General features: G+C 35.6%; 1 protein-coding gene and 1 long non-coding RNA gene across 5 annotated transcripts; both read right to left on the reverse strand.

Annotated features, from left to right (window-relative positions):
- Window positions 1–7,820: 7,820 nt before the first annotated feature.
- Window positions 7,821–10,523, reverse strand: LOC113292950. 4 transcript variants are annotated; one of them, XR_003331967.1, is made up of 4 exons: window positions 10,307–10,523; window positions 9,446–9,569; window positions 9,151–9,315; window positions 7,821–8,316 (listed from the first exon to the last, which is right to left on the reverse strand). It is a non-coding gene; the product is annotated as an uncharacterized LOC113292950 (long non-coding RNA). The 4 variants fall into 4 exon arrangements; XR_003331966.1 differs by having other exon boundaries at window positions 7,821–8,094; window positions 8,189–8,316; window positions 9,446–10,523; XR_003331965.1 differs by having other exon boundaries at window positions 7,821–8,094; window positions 8,169–8,316; window positions 9,446–10,523.
- Window positions 10,524–16,308: 5,785 nt separating this feature from the next.
- On the reverse strand, window positions 16,309–20,005 carry LOC113298318. The gene is made up of 11 exons (XM_026547025.1): window positions 19,429–20,005; window positions 19,051–19,153; window positions 18,754–18,767; window positions 18,457–18,678; window positions 18,109–18,180; window positions 17,735–17,824; window positions 17,590–17,628; window positions 17,231–17,335; window positions 16,960–17,137; window positions 16,632–16,741; window positions 16,309–16,545 (listed from the first exon to the last, which is right to left on the reverse strand). The coding sequence occupies exons 1-11, from the start codon at window positions 19,681–19,683 to the stop codon at window positions 16,462–16,464; spliced, it is 1,272 nt and encodes a 423-aa protein (XP_026402810.1). The 5' UTR covers window positions 19,684–20,005; the 3' UTR covers window positions 16,309–16,461.
- Between the last annotated feature and the right edge of the window lie 649 nt (window positions 20,006–20,654).

Raw genomic sequence — 20,654 nt, forward strand, 5'->3', positions numbered from 1 at the left:
GTATATCTCTATATTATAGTCATCTTTTTGTCGGGTATTCATATGTATGGTATATGATTTTCTCACGTCGAAAAATGTAAGGTGTAAGATTTTTGAAAGTAGTAATATCAAAGTCTGAGACGAAGCAAACTTCGCGATTTCTATCTATCTCGATCCTAATTGGAGATTTGGAGATTTACGGAAACCTCAACAATCAATAAGAACAATATTAAGATACACGAAGTAAAGATAGTTGGACCCGACTTCATGAATCCCTAAGTGAACTCTTAAGTCATAAACCTATTATCTTTCTTAAAGAAAACCTAGGTATATAGAGGACAATATATTATAGCAAGCAACTAGGACACAAAAGTGTCAAGGATTGATTTTCCCACCTGTTTGAGTCCCTCTATTATAGACTTTCAGGACTATAGGTAGCTTTGAATTCAAGCTAAGATAACTTGATATTCAAGCAAACACATTCTCTGTTTAGATAAAATTATTATTAGGAATTCATGTAAGCATGTGAGAAGTGTATCCTGAAATTATACAAAAGAATATACACTATGGTCCAGGGTTCTAGAACCGCGCACTATGATAGTTCATCGCGAATATTCCATAGGAACATATAACCATAATCATGTTCAGTTAACACTCAAGGCTTAAATCATGATTCAGAAACACAAAGTGATTTAGTAATCAAAGATGTCTTAGAAGTGTTCATGAGAGTTATAGCAATGCCAAACGTATCTATGAAAATAGTTTATGAGCATTTTCTTAATTCGTACTAGGTAGGTATGTGGAGGGGTACACGTATCTATGAACCAGTTCACGAATTCAGGGATACAGGGTACACACACTAGGTCTACATACCTTAAGATATTCACGAATTCAGGCCCTTGGGGTACGCGCAATGGGTATGCGTACCCCCCTATTCGAATTCAAAACCTTAGGGTACGCCTACTGGGTATGCATACCTACCTACGTTCTGGAACTCAGATATCCAGGGTATGCGTACTGGTATGTGTACCTACCCAGTATCCAGATTTTAGTAGTTTTGATAAACTGTCTTTCATGATTTGAAACATTCCCAATCGCCATAGATATGAAATATCATTGCTTGGGCAATTTCCAAATGATCAACTTGAAACAGAAATAGTTCTTGAACAATAAAGTGTTCTTGACTAAGATTGTTATGGATTTATGAACATTCATATTGCTTGAATCATATTTCGAGATATTTAACAAGACAAGCTTGACTCGAAACTTCTTCTTTGCAATATTAAATCTACTAAAATCTCACAAGTCTTGGTATATCAAGCCTGTTGTCGAATTTGGTAGATCAAAACTATATCTTGATTTATAGTTTGCTAAAATTAGTCTCGTACTTGGAATAAATCATGGTAGGCGAGTATTAGAATTCACCAATCGATCTTGAAAAAATTGAAGACCGAAGAACAACGAAGACTTCTACATCAACAAAGGTATCTGAAGACTAATTATTCTATTCACTCATATTATCTACCATTCTATCCACTCAGACATGTCGTAAGACTTTAATATTATGATGAACATAGCAAAGAAGAATTCAAGCAATACAGAACTTTTCACAGAATAGATTGAGAACAATTTGTTGTTCGAAATATCACATTTGTACAATAAGTTCATACAAAGTCGTCAATTTAATTTTTATGTTCACAAACTGATTTGCTCAGATCGCGAACTCGAACTTATAAAATAAAGACTTTACATGAATTGATTTTTTCAGTTCGCGAACTGATCGATCTTGAGATTTTCCTGGATACTACTTGTATCACTAGTACACATACTGATTTGTGCAGTTCGGAAACTGGTTGATTTTGAGAGTTCTTTATAGACCTTTTGTGATTAAGTAGATGAACTGTTTTGGACGGTTCACAAACTTATATGTTGAATACAAAAGGATCCTGAGTTACCAGATGACTATTTATTCAACAACTGATTTTCATCTTGTGATATTAAACTCCAATTATGCTTGTCGGTTCCAGAAAAACTAAAACATTTTTCTCTTGTTAACCACTTGGTGCATGATATGTATTTCGACTAATATACAGTTGCATATTTGTTCTTTGTGATTTAAAGAAAACTTCTCTCGTGCTTACATGAAAATCTATATGGAGAAGTAAAGCTTGCTTGGTTACAAAGAAATTAACGAACTTAGCTTTGTTTATAATCTACCAAGCCATGCTATCAATATAAATAGAGGACTCTCTACATACTAGAATTTCAATCCTGACACTTATATGTCCTAGTTGCGGCTAGAATCGTCCTTTAAATACTTAGGTTTCCTTTGGAAAAACCATATTAGGTTGCGACTTTTAAAGTCTTCACTAAGGGATTCGTGAAGCCTGATCATACTATCTTTTACATGATAGATATCTGTTATGTAGATCTTGTTCTTATTGATTATTATAGTTTTCAAACTATAAATCAGGAACATGATATATAAAAATCACAAAGTACTATTAGTCACCGTCTTTGTGATTCCACAAGATAGATATCTAAAATATTTCTTTGTTTTGTTTAGATTGTTCTTACGAGGTGGTAGTGATTTAGGCTTCTCTTTGATAAGTGCATAAGTGTTCTAGATCCTTGAGGTTAGCTGGACTTGTCCTATTGCAAATAAATGTCCAGATCTTGATTGAAACATGTACAAAAGTAATCAAATAGATTATCTGTTAGAGGTAGAATAGTTAAAAGTCTTCACTTAGGTTGAAGCAGACTCCTAGGCATATAAATGACGTTATCTAAGGGAACCTTGTTATGTAGGGTCTTGTTAGAACCAAGATACATGAGGAGCACAACAAAAGATGAATTGATTGTACTAAATCCCGGTCCGAAGTCTGATAATAGGCTATTGTCTGTAGCAGCTTAATACAATGTGGTGTTCAAAGTTTGGATTATGTCCTGTGGTTTTTCTGCACATTGCAGTTTGCATTGCTAACAAATTTTTTGTATGTGTGTGTGCTTTTACTTTACCGTATTAAAAGTTTTGTATCCTTTTAATTGTTAAAAATACTACACAGGTTCACAATCCTATCAGGTAAAAAGGTTGGAAGTGTACTTGGTACCTTTTCCTTTTCAATGTAGTTACATTGAAACCCAAAAACTATTATAAGCATAATTGTCCCTGATAATCAGACAAAATTATGGAACCAGAAGTTTCCAAAAATAAATAATATTTCTGCCATGTTCGGCAAAATTAAAATACCACTAGAAGTTGGCATGACAACCCACCACCAGAAGATATTGCAAGTAAGGTTGGTAACCTTTAAAGTTCACCCACTTTAATTAAGGGAGACATTTCACTACAAGAAGTTGGTGATAGTTATGTTGATAACCGAATAAGTATTCACGCAGTAATAAGGAGGAAAAAGATTTCCACCGAAGATGGCACCTGTTATGTCGAAAAACTTAAAGGATATCCCTTTAAGTCAGGTGGATGCCACCGGAAGGTTGGAGTAAGCAATATCGACAACTAATAGGTTATCTGGTCTAGTTTTCATCCTAAACATAGAAAGTTAGGCTTCCACTAGAATTGATGTGAAACTATATCATTTTGTTTTAAATTTCTCACACGAAGATATTTAATGAAATTTAGGTGTTGGAGATTACTCATGATTAAATACATAGCTGTACCATTTTCAAATCTTTTTTCACTTGCTTGAGGATGCAGATGTGAGAAGTCGTCTCATAAGAAAAAATCATACATCTCACAGTGACCAAATCCTTGGTTGAAACACAATTAAGGTGTGAAAGACTCCCTTATATATGCCTCATGAAAGAGAATCCAACTATAGATAGTGCTCGTAGGAGACTATCTGAATATGATCCACATTCTCTAAGTTAATACAATGATGAGGTGATAATTCCCTAAAGACCCGCTGGTACCAGTCTGTGAAGCATTTGTTGAATTTGCATGCACTAGAGAAATATTTGGGGTCAATATGATTGTCGATTATCTATTTACAATAGTGATTATATATCCCTTTGCATAATAATATCGACATCATGATTGGCAGGCATATACTCCAATCCCCTTAGACTAAGGTAGAGATTGATCAGTCTCTCGAAAAAACACAAAGTTCAGATCCAACTTTCACTGTAAAATTGTGAAGCATGAGTATTACAGGTTGGTTTTTGAGATGAAGCACAAAGATAGTAATATAACCGGTTTAAATACGATTTAAGGGTTTATTTCCGAAGCTCCAGATTGGTTTCGTAAAACAAAAAGTATTCTTCTATTTTGATGCACTTTAACGTGGTAGTCCCTGAAGGATTCAAACTGCATCTAGCTATGACTAGTGATTAGTGATTTAGATCCAAGAAGGATTCGAGTTTCTAACTGAGGCAGCCCCTGACCATGTGAATTATGTCAGACTTGAACTTTAGTCATAGTTACCATTTCGAATAGGAAAAGTTCATGAACAATCCTTTGTTGTGTTTTACGTTCTTGGAAAAAGACTAAGAATTCGGATGAATTGATGATATCATCTTTGGCTACTTGAAAAGCCCCTAATAGCGCTAAAATACACGATTGAACTAAGTTATGAGATCTCGTTGAAATTGGAATATTTTCTTGGCCCGAAGTTCATAAAATTGTTTTTATAGACTAGAGTATCCAATTTTTGGTACTCGTTGATACTTATTGTGTTAGTAAAGTTGTCACTATTATTTTGTGATTTCTTGAAGTGGGAGGTGATTTATCTATCCGTTACGTTACGTACATAAAACTGATACTTTGCAGTACCATATACAAACATAATACATGCGTTATCTTGTTGTTATAACTTTTGTTTTGCATGTTACACATTCAAAGGTTAAAATTGATTCTACGATAAAAAGGAGTTACAAAAAGCTAATCACTATTATACCTGAAGTTAAAACGGAAAATTGAAATTATTGTGCAATAGGAGGAGGATATGTGAGGTGTACAATAGTGATTGTGCACTTGGCACAAGTCCTGGCTGTCAATCCTCCACATATTGTAAATTATAAAGCAGTTTTTCTGAAAACTATATAATTTTTGTACTACTAACCGCTTTGAGAAAGTTTTACTTCAGGGGGGTAAGCTCGTGGAATCTTTCGCTATACTTAAATGCATTGTACTCTTTATCCTTCCCCAAGGTTTTGTCTCGAGGGGTATTCCTTATCAAGGTTTTACTGAGGCAACAAACGCGTGTACAATATTGTTATCAGGCGACGTCCGTTGTAATCTTTTCCGTTGGTCAGGTTTGTCTTTTTTTGATAAAGGAAGAAACAAACAAACACAAACTAGCAAGAGAAACTGCCTTCCATGACCCAAACAGCCTAATCATGAATAGGTTTCCCTTGTTTTGCCAAAACAGCCAAGTTTTGATGGTTTTTGGATTGTAAATCTTTTACATATAATATTACCAAAACTATTAAATAAAATTAAAAGTTTGTCCATTTCCTGATTGGACCTCCAATTTGTTGTTCTCTTGTAACCTTGCATTGTTCTTTTAACCTTTGAGTTGTTTGTTAGTAGGTTGAGCTCCTTGCAGTTGAGGTGAGAATCCCATTCAAACGTCTTCTTTGCTGCTATGCAGTCCCCTTCCTCCTTGCTATGAACTCTGACAGTTTTGCTTTTTCCTCCAATTGTTCTTCCTGTTTTTTCATAGATGATAGTACCAATTACTGCTAGATCCATGGTTCAGTCATAGTGAGTGGTGAAGGAAAAAATTGGCCAATTGGTGTTCAAAGGTTGTTTGTTTTGAGTGTTGTCAGTACATTGTATCTTGGTTTTACAATGGGGGTTTCTAGAGTTGAATTGGAAGTGGTTTATAATTTCATTACCAGTTTGGGTTGGATTAGGGGTACTTCCTTGGAAGATCCAGGCGCATCTGGCTTTCCAGACAAACCAGGAGATAGTGGCGCAAAGTTCAGGCCAATCACCAAGAGGGGTGCATGCATGGGTGGTAGAGAACCAAAACTAACACCAGCTGGCACATGCTTGAAAGGAGTTTGCTATGTTGGTTAGGTTCAGGTTGCAGCTAGCCCAAACGGCTCTGGTGAAGGGACAATTCAGGAAAACATGTTCTGAGGTTTCAATCGCGCTGTTACATAACGTACATGTGGGATCTATACGGGAAATGAACTTAGAAAAATTACTACTAAATGGGAGAATATTAGAATATAACATCCAAGCGAAATTTTGGACCCTAGGGATAACTTTAAGCTTCCAAAGATTGCTGGAAGTGTTAGAACACTGCTCGGTCGAACTCGCAAGCGCTGCTATGTCAAGCTTGTTTGTCAAGTTTAGTTGTCAAAATTATCAGTCTTGATTTCTAGTCTACTTATAGCTATGTCTAGGATTAGGATAAAATGTGTAGTTGAGCTTTAGACTTCACGGCGTTCATCGATTGAAGACGAAGAACTACTAAGGGGAGCTTGTGGAACTTCATCAACAAAAGGTATATGGAGACTTGAACTTATCTATCACTCAGAAGTTTACTCTATTCTGTATCCAATTGAGATAAAATCGTATAGCTATATAGACTTTAGATTATACACATTTGATATTTCGAGTTGAGTTTAACTCGCTTATATATTTCTCGAAATATGTGTTGGAAATCTTTTGCTTTAACTACGTTCATCATTATTCTTGATGAAAGTCAAAAGATGATCATATGAAAATCACCTGGTAACATCTTACATGATTTGTGTGAGACAGTCATTTGATGTAGACTCAGAATGCTTCGTATTGACCATTTGATCACTTGAAAATTGCTTATAAGCTAATAGTTTGTGTGAGACAACTGTTGTCGTCTTCTAATAGTTTGTGTGAAAATTGCTTATAAGCTAATGTTTAAATGATTGAAATGGGAGTTAAGAGCTAAAACCCATGTCTGGATACATTATGGTTTGTGTACTAATTGTGCGAACTATTTTGATGGAATTTATGACCGGAAGTTAAGTTTGCATACCCGTTCGCAAACTTATTCAACTGTTTAAGTCAGGGTACTTAAGTTTGCATACCCGCTCGCAAACTGATTTAACTGTTGAAGTCTGGGAACCAAGTTTGCGTACCCGTTCGCAAACTGTCGGCTTGTGACCAATGTCCGGAACTTAAGTTTGCGTACCCGTTTGCAAACTTAACTGGTTTAAGTTCTAAAATCGGTTAAGTATGATTTCATACTCATGAACAAATACATTTATATATTAAGGAATGCAATCTTTGCAAACCGTGGCTAAAATGTTCATGAACTGATTCTTTTGAATAAATCCGATTTTGCTTCAATTGTGTCTTGTATACTTACTAGGGAATCACCCGTGCCGTACCGGCACGGGCTATTTCACACCGTTATATTCTGGGGTGCTTTGCTGTCGCACCACGTCTGGCTTCTTCTTTCTGTTATTCTCCGGTTTGTATTGCCCAAGTCACATCGTTGTATGTTTTTTCTAATGAAAATTTCTCTGTTCAATTTCTAGAATGTGTAGTCATTGGTAGTGTGGGTGATAACGGTCGAGTTTGTTGGTATTAAATTGATTTCATTTTACTCTGAAATTGTTTTCACTTTAATTTGATTCTATAAAATTTCAAGCCGTCAATCAAATTTTTATCTGCAATTGATCGAATCCATTTTCGTAAAGTGGAATTTAAGGTTAGTGTTTTTTTTTCTTCTGTTGTTCTGGAGATAATCAAATAGAGGTTAGAAAACGGTCGAGTTCCATACTTTTATGGCATCAAATATGGTAACCAATCCCTTGGAGATCTTAAACAATGAAAACGGTCATCCTTGCATTATGTTAAGTACTGATAACATACAAAGATAGCGTCCATAACTGCAATTTATTAATCGAGGTACTTTTTATGATGATAACACCTCATCCAAAATATTAAAATACAAACAACCTTTGATTTGTACATTTAAGCTTCCTCTATTTTCAGGAATTTCCAAGTTATCTTCAAAGAAATTTTCATAAGATAAACAACATTAGACTGAACTGAAGTTGTACCGTAGTACGGTAGTACCCACTCCGACTTGGTAGTTATGTATCTAGGCAGTTCTGAAAGAGTTTCCAAGTTCTGGTTCGCCGTCATGCGTCTAATTCCTAAAGAAAGAATGTTAATACCATAGCATTTATAAAAAAAATTACCGCACCAACAAAAAAAAACGATTTTAGACCTTAATAAAGGTTGGAGTACATTTACAAAATTGTTACTGTATATGTAGTTCCAGTGGAATTCATTGAAGAACCTCCATTAAATCGTCCAGCCCTCAAAATCGTAAGCTGCAAATCAGCTACCATATTATACCGAAGTTTAGCAAACACCTGCAAACATCAAAAGAAGATATAAGAATCGAAAAATAACACAACAAAATGACCATGTAAAATCTATTCGAACCCAAAACTGTTTTATGAGAGAATATCAAATGATAAGAAAAAAATCAGAAAATAAACAACAATATACTATATGTACTATGTTGTTTTGGATACTATGAACCTTAACACAATCATGTAACTTATGAAGTGTCATCACTTGACCAAAGAATCACCATTAACATACTCATCCCTTGGAATCAAAACTGAATTGATCTGGGAGAGCTGTTTCATGTTTATCAAGACGTCTAGCAAACAGCTGCCCATTAACTTAGAGCGCTTGTCCTTATAAAAGCTAATCTCATGCCCTTGGCAGTTAAAGATTTGATAACTCCATCTGCAGCTATAGGATTCATAGTTTCATTTAAACCAATGCCTTATAGTTTCTTTTTTCTTTACGCGAACGTGTCTGGAAATGCATTCGGAAAAGGAATGACAGAATGTTGTTGGTATATATAGGCGTGGCAAAGCATGGTGGTCTTGCAAGCCTTGCGAACCATGTTACCCAATTCCTGGGGCTCGTAGAATTTGTCTTTTCTAGATATTGGGTTTGACGTAATCACCATTAGTCATCGAGATCCTTTAGGGCACTGGTCAACCTAAAAAGGGCTCTACGTTCGCAATTCACTGGAGGAATCTTGGCTTTTTAAGTAGTCAAAAGCAGCTTGTGAAAGGAATACAAACCCCTCTCGGATTTGCTTGTCAAACTTCCATACAATTAACTGGCATAAATATAAAATGTATAATCAAATAACAGGTTTTGCTAGGAAGGAACAAAGTGCATACCTTTTGGACGACCATGACCATATTGATGCTGGTGAAGTCGTTGGGACACATGAAAATCCCATTTCCTACGTGACTCTTAACTATGAGGAAGCATCACTTCTCTTCATCTAGGGAGCACAAACTCTTGAAGCTGTCATGGCTAATTGATAGACAACATTCTGTGTGCTGCATGGATGCCATGTCGTATTGATCAATATTGATCCACATTCAGCAAAATGATGACAAATTACAGTCAAGTTATGGTGCATGAACATGACAAATGAACGTCAAATAAGATGAAAGATTTGACTGGTACCTTCTCTTCGAGAATAACCATATCCACACTGGTAACTTTGTTGGTGAACATAAATTCCAACTTCTCCCATTTCCTAGTGACCCAAATTGGTACCTGCTCTTCGAGAGCATATAACCCCTTGAAGCTGCAGTTGACTTGGAATGCTAAATCTTAGAATATCAACAGAAATAAAATAGTGGTCATATATAATAATCGATGAAACTTTTTGAGGAATACCGATTGAAACCAATACTGGTCGGTATTGGAATGAAACCGTTTAAAGTCCATGTCTACTGTTGGAGGAATACCAAAGCTTCAAATCATTGGACATGTATAGGCTATAATATGACTGATATCAAAAAGAAGTCACACCACAAAGAATACAATAACTTTTATACAACCAAAAAAGCTTAAATGTAAAGAAACTGAGTATTTGGGTAATTAGAAAGGTAAGATTGAAATTTCAAGTACATGAATTGGTGAATACTTCTAATCGACTATATAAGTATACAATCATTTTTATAGCACACTGTAAGTTTATGTTAACTGTTATTAACAAATCACTTAATCTATACAAATCTGGTTTAGTGATCAACATAGTTTTCCATCTCCAAATACCATTGATATCTAACAGCAAATATTAATCGTTGATTCTTCATTAAATTTATCAAGAAACTTGGAAAAATTGGCAGAGGGGGAACATACGACGAATACCGGTACCCATATTTCAATCATATCTACTCGGCTGAGGAAATGTTATGGGGAGAAAATAGAATCCAACCAAAAGTAACATTATCCTGAGAAAAATATACAAACAAACCCAAAAAAAAAATGTAATTGAAATTGCACAAAAACAGAAGTAAGGAAAGAGGAAAAACCTACAATATGTTGAACTGTTGTAACGAATGTTGTTTTCGAATGCAATGTGACATTGTATATGGAGAAGCCATTTTAAAGCTGAGGTGAGCGTTTTTTTTCTAACGTCAAAAAACATTCATTAAAAAGAAGATGATGGGAGGCTATTCATTGCCGGTGCTTGATTCGAATAATATTTTGTTGATGAGGGAGTCGAAAGGTTGAATCACTCCTAGGGTTTCTGTGCAGTTGAGAAAAACGTAAGGAATTTAATTTGCAGAGAGAAAAAGGAATTCATTGCACCTGACGTGGGACACAAACAATGGCTGGCCATTGGATTAACTCAATTCAGGTCTATTCCGGGAGAGGAGGGAAGATCATGGGCGCTAGTTAGAAAAATGAATGTATCCTGGCCGCTGGGTGATGCACCGGACACTACTATTGTATAAGCATTGATATGAGAATATAAACAATTGAACAATTTTATAAGTAACACAATTAGATTCATTTGATTATCAATGATTATCAATTGATCTAGAAGTGTTAAGATGAACATGGTTAATACAAAAGTGTTCATATGACTAACTTCGGTTAACTGTTATTAAGCCAACTCAATATACACGTTTAGGTACGGTTACCCATATCTAAATGAAGGTATATTTCATTTGTGTTTAACAAGTTAAGACCATCTAACGGTGGAAAGATATTAGCTTGTATCTTGAATCGAGTTTCATCTAACGATGAATATTGATTGCTTTGTTCCAAAGTTATCAAACCCTGATTGGAAGACTATATAAGGGATAACTCTAGCAACTGAGAAACCTAATCCCCACACCTCCTATGTGATACTAGTTGCGACTAGAGTCGATTCTCCTTTAACCTAGGTTTTTCCTAAAACCATTATAGGTTAACGACTTAAAGACTTCATTGGGATTCTGAAGCCAGACCCAACTATGTTCTCTGTAGTTGCGTGTTCTGATCTTACTTGTTCTATCATATTGAGTACTATCTTCTCTAAGATTTGTTAGAAATTTACCTTCGATAGGTAACATATAAAAACTAATCACAAAGTTCTTCGTCTCATTCTTTGTGATTTCACAATAACTTGTTCTACTACCATATAGTTAAGTTATTGTGAGGTGATTGATATTTCTAGGTTGTTCTTCGGGAATATAAGACCGGATTATCAATTGGTTCTTGGCCACCTTGATTTATCAAAACACGGAACAAACTTCGTATGCATTTATGTTGGAGACAGATTTATCTATCAGAATAGACTTTTCTGTGGGAGACAAATATGTTTATCAAGTCTTCGACTTTGGGCCGTAACAACTCTTAGTTGTGGGTGAGATCAGCTAAGGGAATCAAGTGCGTAGAGTCCTACTGGGATTCAGATGCGTAAGGAACGCGACAGTACCTTAATCAGTGTGAGATTGGTTAGGGCTCAACTACACTCCAGTCCGAAGTTAACTTGTAGTAGGTTAGAGTCTGTAGCGGCTAAATACAGTGTGGTGTTCAAATCTGGACTAGGTCCCGTGGGTTTTCTGCATTTGCGGTTTCCTCGTTAACAATACTTCTGGTGCCTGTGTTATTTCTTTTCCGCATTATATTTTTTATATAATTGAAATATCACAGGTTGTGCGTAGTTCAATCAATTGGTAAATCCAACCTTTGGTTGTTGATTGAAATTGATTGACACTTGAATATTGGCTTTGGTACCGTTCAAGTTGTTTCTCATAATAATCAGACTCGCGGATTTCTATCTGTTTGATTTGATGATTACATTGAGAAACAGAGATATAACTCTTGGATATATTTTCCTTGATTGAGTCTGACTGTTTAGTTGATTCTCTTGGAATTATATTGGAGTTAGTCCACACAGATTTCCTAAACGAAATATTGGGCGTGGTTGTTAGAACCCCGCTTTTTCAGGAAGTTTTATCAATGGTTTGTTGGACCTTATTATCCAAGACCTGGTAAAGGAATTTAGAGTAAAGATACCTTGGTCATTATGCTTCCATCGTAAAGTATCGGGTTTACTGGTTTTAGGAGATATTTCTAGAACATTTCTTACTTGGTTTGGAGTTAAAAAGAATTAAGGAGGATTTTCCAATGATCCCCGATGAGAAGATGGGACACCAGGAAGATGCCATTAATATTAGCGTCCTTTTTTGAAGGATCAGGTGGTTCAGATTGGTCTTTGAACCATATATTTCCAAATGCTAATAATGATGCAATATCCCACTTCCCAAATGCAATGCATTTTAAGGATCATATGGCCCTTATGAACTCCCTTCCAAGCCTAAGAAACACTAGAATTACAGGTAGAATGGAAAGGATTTGAGAGGGGGAATTACCTAGACTTCATGCTTTTGGACCACAAGGAGTTAGGATGAGTGAAGAGTCTCCAGGCATCCTTGGTTATAAGGGAGAAATTCCTTTTCCCTAAGTCTTTGATGCCATTGCCACCATTTTCCTTGTCTTTGCATAACCCTTTTCATACTTCAATGTAAAATCCTTTCCTACCAGGCGTTTTACCCCACCAGAAATCCCGAACAATGCTTTTAGCTTTCTTGGTAATGGTTTTGGGAAGAATGAAGGTGGACATAGTGTACACCGGGATAAATTCAAGGGTGGTTTTTGCTAGAACATCTCTACCAGCAGAGGAAAAATTTATTATTTTCCACCCTTTAAGCCTTCCATCCATTTTATGTAATAAATTGTCAAAACATGCTATTTTAGATTTGTTCGTAAAAAGAGGAGCTCCTAGGTATTTGTCATGTAGGGAGATTTTCTTGACTTTTAAAATGTCAATGATCCTTTTACCAAAACTGTTGGTGACTTTTGGAGAGAAGAAAATACTTGATTTGAAAAAAATTGATCATTTGACCCGATGTTTTACCATATGTCTCAAGGTTATCAAGCAGACCCTTACTATGCTTGATAGAGGCTTTGCCAAAGATAAGGCAGCCATCCGCGAAGAGCAAATGGCTAATAGAAGGATTTTTGGTGGATATTTTGGATCCAGATATGACACATTTGTTTTCGGCATTGGACAAAGATCTAGAGAAAGATTCCCTGATAATTACGAATAGGTACGAAGAGAGAGGGTTCCCTTGTCTAATCCCTCTAGTGGGTTTGAAGGAGGTACTTAGGATGCCATTAATGAGAATCCTAGAGGAACTAGTGCTAATGCATTGGAAGATTAAGTTACACCAATCTTCGGAGAAACTCATTTGTTTAATTATAGCCATGAGGAAAGGCCACTCTACTCAATCGAAGGCTTTCGCCATGTCTATCTTTAGACCCATGAACCCCTGCTTTCCTCTCTTTTTCCTCATAGCGTGAATAATTTCATGAGCGACAAGGACATTATCTGAAAATTGTCGTTGCTTGACGAAAGCACTTTGGTAGGGGGAAATCAGGTTTCAAGATGAGGCTTGAGACGATTAACTATGACTTTGGAAATAATTTTATAGACTATGTTAGAGAGACTGACTGGTCTATAGTCACTAGGGAAGTGGGATGATGCACTTTTGGGATTACATAAATGAAGGTCTGATTCAATTGCTTGATCATGTGCCCACTACAGAAGAAAGCTTGAACAATCTTGATAATATCATATATGGTTTTCTTGACGAGGTTTTTAACGAGGAAACATGAGCATCGAAGTCGTCATTGTTACTATGAGTTTGAAGGTCGTCATTGTTACTATGAGTTTACAGCGTTAAGATTTTGTCCCAAATGATTTTCCTAGCGCAAGCGTTTAGGTTTTGTCCACAGTTCTCGTGACACATTATTGATAAAGGAGGAAATTTATGGAGGCAATGATACATGTGTATCTTCCTCTTTCCGGGAACTAGTGATCTTCAAGAAGGATTGAGGATATAATTGTAATTAAGGAAGGAATACTGATTTTTATGCAGTATTCTTAGATAAGGAAATATTCCTAAACAAGGTAATATTCTTAGATAAAGAAATATACCTAGAAAAGGAATATTTCCTAGACAAGGTAATGTTTCTAGATAAAGAAATATATACTTAGAAAAGGAATTATTCCTAGATAAGGAATATTCTAGAACAAGGTAATATTCCTAGAAAAGGAAATATACCTAGAAAATGAATTACTACTTGATAAGGAAATAGATTCCTCGAAGGTTTCGGGAAACCGTTAAAGCTAAGAGATGTTTAGCTCATAGCTAAGACAATCTAGAGAGTGTGGTTTTACCCCTAGAAAAGGAGGTTTAACACACAGGCCTAGAGAGAAGTTTGTGAGGCAATTGATTATTGCAAAAGCAAGCTTAGCAAACAGTTTAAGGTTGATCCACTGTTTAGAGAGATTGTGACTGTAACAAAGAGAGATTTGTAATCATTTTCTTGTTCATAATCTAGAGAAGATATATTTCTTCGAATCACTACTTGTGTTCTGTTTTCTAGTTTTCGTCTATTATTATTCTGAATTCCGCCTCTATAATAATAGTCACCAAGGTACAGAGATCAAAACGTATCAAGTTGGTATCAGAGCAAGGTTCGTATCTTTTAGGGAAGATTCCTGTGGTTTATGGTCTTCACTAGATCTCTCTACAAACAACTTGGTGAGTTACTCGAAAAGCAAGAAGACGTTAAAGGAACAAGGGGATCAAGGATGACGAAGTCAGATGATGATCCTAAGCAAAGCAAACCACAAACTATGGAAGAAAAAGGTGGATGCGCTACAAACAGACATGGAGTCTTATACACCCAAGCCGAAGACGAAGAAAAAGACTACGTTTTCATCTGGTGTTTTTGAAGAAAAGAATGAAGAAGAAGAACCACTCGTACAAGATTGCGTTATGGAGCGAAGATTGACTAAGACAAGATGAAGAGATATGGAAGCTTTTCAAATTAGACGTCAAGGTCCAGTTTTCGGTAAAGAGAGATGGTTCAGCAGGGTGAAAGGAACTCTTGAGTTCCCTAACCTCCAAATATAATTTTCACAGGAGTTCAAGTTCTTAAGGGGGGGGGTACATGTGTATCTTCCTCTTTCCTGGAACTAGTGATCTTCAAGAAGGATTGAGGATATAATTGTAATTAAGGAAGGAATACGTATTTTTATGCAGTATTCTTAAATAAGAAAATATTCCTAAACAAGGTAATATTCTTAGATAAAGAAATATATCTAGAAAAAAAATATTTCCTAGATAATGTAATATTTCTAGATAAGGAAATATATACTAGAAAAGGAATTATTCCTAGATAAGGAATATTCCTAGAACAAGGTAATATTCCTAGAAAAGGAAATGTACCTAGAAAAGGAATTACTCCTTGATAAGGAAATAGATTCCTAGAAGGTTTTGGGAAACCGTTAAAGCTATAAATAGAGATGTTTAGCTCATAGCTAAGACAATCTAGAGAGTGTGGTTTTACCCCTAGAAAAGGAGGTTTAACACGCAGACCTAGAGAGAAGTTTGTGAGGCAATTGATTATTGCAAAAGCAAGCTTAGCAAACAGTTTAAGGTTGATCCACTGTTTAGAGAGATTGTGAGCGTAACAAAGAGAGAATTGTAATCATTTTTCTTTTTCATAATCTAGAGAAGATATATTTCTTCGAATCACTACTTGTGTTCTGTTTTCTAGTTTTCGTCTATTATTATTCCGAATTCCGCCTCTATAATAATAGTCACCAAGGTACAGAGATCAAAAAGTATTAGGCAGACACCCTCATTCTGTGCACCAGCTGTTTAGGTTTTGCCCCAAATGGATATAGTCTTGATAAAAGGAGAAAATTCGTGAACATCATCACTTTAAAGCTCCAAGAGTTGCCGTCTTTTTACATTGCACAGAATTTTGATGAGGCAACATATATTGTTCTATTCTTTACTCAGATTTTGTCCCATCGAATTCCACCTGCAAAATTTTAATATTATTGCAATGATGGATCATCCAAGTGGGAGTGTTACGTATCTTGTATCTTTACCGTGGCTGACCACCAATATCGATATTTACAGCCGCTGTGAATTAAGCTATCAGTGGTTGAGTACAACATAATTGTAACAAAATAGTTAATCAATCTTCTTAGATATAGTAATTGTTTCTCGAATCCCCAATACACTGCATACTTACAAAATTTAAAATGGCATATGTAGTTGTTTAGACTAGGAAAAAATGAAACGCAGTAAATTTATATGACAATTATCACACTTCTAACAAGGAACCTTGATGGGTTCCATTGCTGTGGAAATCTCTCTACTGCACATCTGAGGATCAATGGTAGTAACTTTTTCATCCTGACATAAAAGCAAGCAGCATTCTTAAATTAGTATAAATACTTTGGCCTTGAAATATAGTATTAATTTAATAATATTGTTTTCACCTTCGCAAGGTTTCTTAAGTAAGTTGTCGTGTAATTTCCCGTAGGAAAAAATGCCTCTAATAAATCTGCCAGAACAAGATGAGGCTGAGAGACAGCATTGTTTAACCAATCTTCATCACAAAAACAATCACTTATTAGAAAATTAGTTATGATGTAAAGAGTAGGCACTTAAAAATCTAAAATCAAGAATTAATGGGATTACGTAATGAATTTGTTTGTGCTTAAATGTCAAAAATGTTAAGGCCCAGAATAGTCGTTCAAGGCATATAGCAAAGACCCCAACAAATGCAAAGTGTGAAAGTAGAGTCCTAACCAAAGAATGACTTACCTAGAGAATCGGAATTTTGGATCCTTTTATCATATCTCCATAAGCTTTGTTTCGTAAGGAAGCCAAAACCATCAGACTGTGCTTCATCTTCATTCACTTTTAAGTTTTTCAAGAATGTGGAAAGCTTGTATTCGACAGGGTGTGAAGTGTAAGTTTCATCAATGACAACGTCAACAGTCTGCAAAAAGAAAAGAAATACAAAATCTACATAATCAATTACTAGTAGAGGCATGAAACATATTGCATTACTAGATTAAACTCAAGAACTTACACATAGGATAGCATGGAAGTCGTCCATGTCATCCGGGATTGAAGTGTCATAGGTATTTTTGTTCATCGAGTCGTCAATGTTTTCCCCACCTGCATCTAACACATACTGTTCTTGCTTTTAGTTTTTGTAACAAAGAAAACGAAATGAGAAGAACTTAAGAAAAATGCTTCTGGACAGCTTCCAGATAGTACGGCTCAGAAACCTTCCGAATTTCTGACATGGTAGCATTTTCAATGAAAGGAAGCAGTATAATGCAGTATGTATGCCATTCTAAAAATTAAGCTAATGCCCTTATAGGTACGTATTCCAGATATCATAATAGCGTATGAACCATATTAGTTTCTCATTTGTATTCATACCTTCATCTTGTATGCATCATTGGTGAAAGACCAAACTCCCTGCAAAGAGGAACGACAATCAGATACATTGACAATATCCTTCTATTTCTCCCGTCTATAATTAAAGAATTTGGGTCGCACACACTAAACCTCTGCCACAACTGACCTCATTAAACCTTAGCCATGCTACCACAGGTTTGAATGCTTTTCTGTTATTCTCTGCCGCTTTTGTCAAACACATGTAATTTGTTTTCACCTGCAACATGTCGTGCATGGTTTTAGAGAGGAGCCACATTAAGCCTTGTTTCGTCATTAGATAAGGTGAATATATATTAGTAATTGTCATAGGTTTTCAGTGCAAAAACGTTTACATTGACAGAATCCAAAAATGAAAACTTTAAGCTGTGCCTTTTCTTGAAGTGAAAGTGTGGGGAAAATATATTAGTAGTAAACTTTTACTGGCAACCTCTGCTGAAAATTTTGATGAAAGTTTCAGAACAAATGAGTTATTGGCTACGGAATTTCAAGTCTAGACTTAACTGCCTCGTATACGTGATTTGCTCTATCTTCCAAATTCGCGAAAGCACCCAAGTACTTGATCCATTCTGCTCGCTGTGAAAGATAGCAATGAACGATTTAGGCTGTAATAAATTAAAACCAATACGAGTGCGGACATATTTGTTCCTCTTTAGTCCTGATTATGTATGAATATTGCAAAAACAAATTTAAATTGCGTTTAAAGTTGCATGTATGCGGGGTTATATATAATGCACATTATACTATGCAGGATAAAATCATAAAAGTATAAGAAATTCCACTAGTATTTTCTGAGAATTACTCTTAGAGCCTGAATGCATGTATGTCTACCACGGGACTTGTGTAAGTTACCTGGAGAGGAGTATCCTCGTCGACCGGAAGGAAGGTAGCAAAATTACAAGCTTCCATTTTATCCGGGTTGGTAACAAAATAAGCAGTGAATTGAGTAGTATCTTTCACTACATCAGTTTTGTTGATCATTTGGATACCACCATCCATGTACGATTTCAAGACACATTCCGAGGCAACTAAATCTGATGTAATTCCCTTCAAACTTCCCCCCAATCCTAGAAGCTGTTCACCGATTCAATATATCAACCGATTAACAGTATTTTTTAACTTACACATGGAAACCAACAGTATTCTCACCTCAAAGAAGGACACTGCAATAGTGAAAGAGAAAACAAACCCGTGAGTTATATCCAAATTTATTAGCGCTGTGCTGTGCGCACTACAAAGGCAAATTATTGACACAACAGAAACAAAAATTTGGGGTGTAAAGATGCTATTGCTGGCCCAGTTCAACCTCCTTTTTTTTCGCATGGATTTATCTGTTTACTTATATCATGTGATTTTTCCGAGAGATTAGATCAAAAATGAAGGAGCATAATCAAAGATAAGTAGTACCAGTAGTGAAAGTAATTAAGAGATTATATTGGTAATCACCTGGAAAGTAGTCTGTGTTGATAGAGTAGTTTGATAGGGGTACTACAAATGATTTGATTCTTCCTGTGCAATATTTTGTTCTCGTCGCCATTCTCGAATTATTCTTCGAAATCCCAAATCAAACCACAATGACATTTAATGAGTTCTAAATTTATGATCAGATCATGATTGAATAGAGAGATAACATCATATATATATATGGCATGTAATGAAAACCTTCCACCTAATTAATTGTGTCTATTAGCTCAGTTTTTCCATGAATGAGCAGATCAATCATTCACCAGACACCAAGTATATAATATAAAAGATGAAAAGACATGCAAACAGATAAAATTAGCGTAGAGCAGGAAGAATGAAATTCTCTTGAATCAATTATACCTGAATGAGAAGGTAATTCTTGCCATCAATACCATTTTTGATAACTTTGAAGTTCTGACCATAATATATATGGAAGTACTTCGCATCTTGAACCACTGAAACATTACTTCCAACATTTACAGATTTTGCTGCTGCATTCACAACCCTTATACAACTCCCACACAAGAAAATCGAATAGAGAACGCCATTAGTAAAGCACCAGAGGCTAAAGAGTAACTGAAGAGAATTAATGTAAGCTCCCGTATCAGAAGACATAATATGAAATTACTATAGCTAGCTAGATCTTTCCTTAATTTTCTAGACTTCAGTCCAACCTCCCAACTTATACAGTATTTATCTTCTAGCTGAAACTATATAATTCGCTCAAAAATTTGTACCTGCAGAGAAGAACTAGTCTGTAGTTAATCGTGTATGCAATTTTTGTAAAGTTGCATTTCTGTGGCCACCTAGAGAATTGATGTATTTATTAATCCTGTGCTAAAGGAGGAAGAGACATATAAATCCCGTGACCAACCATGATGTCTTGTGATTTTGTCACCTACTTTCCATCTCCATCTTGGTTATTGTTTTCTTCCTCCATATCTATTTTGTTTTATATGCTGTATCCCATCAATTATTCATGTGCAATGCATCACCAAAAACACCACCACTACTGATACATCACAGCATCTCTGGTCACACCACTACAGCTTGCCATCCGCAGAATTGTTTAGTTTGTCAATATGTTTAAGTAGATATGGCAAAGCATGCGTTTAAGTAGATATGGCAAAGCATGGAGAAGCTTTACTTCGGCCAGTAAAACCTTACAGATCGCACTCAAACTTTATTGATGATTGTTCAGGAAAACTGAAGTTAAGGTGAATTTTTTGATCCTAGAGAAAATTAATTCTTTTCTTTCAATAATTACGTTTCATTCCTTTTTTTTTGGTGGAAATTCATTGGTTTCTTTCGATTCTCACAAGCACAACGGATGATGGCCTCAAAGTTCCTTGATAGAGCCATCCCAAAATAAAATTCGGTCTTACCCAAGCCCAACCAGTTTTAACCAAGCAAAAAAGTTCACGACTTTAAAAAAAGAACGGTTTTTTGGGCACCACTCCTTTTTCAAGGGGAACATGACATTTAGAAGTAAATTGAAGTCATCCCTTATCTAAATATTTATATTAATACCCAAATTACCCTTTTTAATTAAATAAGTGTAATGATTAGTCAGTATAACAATTAGT

The sequence above is a fragment of the Papaver somniferum genome, chromosome 7 (assembly GCF_003573695.1).
Source record: "Papaver somniferum cultivar HN1 chromosome 7, ASM357369v1, whole genome shotgun sequence".
Classification (NCBI taxonomy): Eukaryota; Viridiplantae; Streptophyta; class Magnoliopsida; order Ranunculales; family Papaveraceae; genus Papaver; species Papaver somniferum.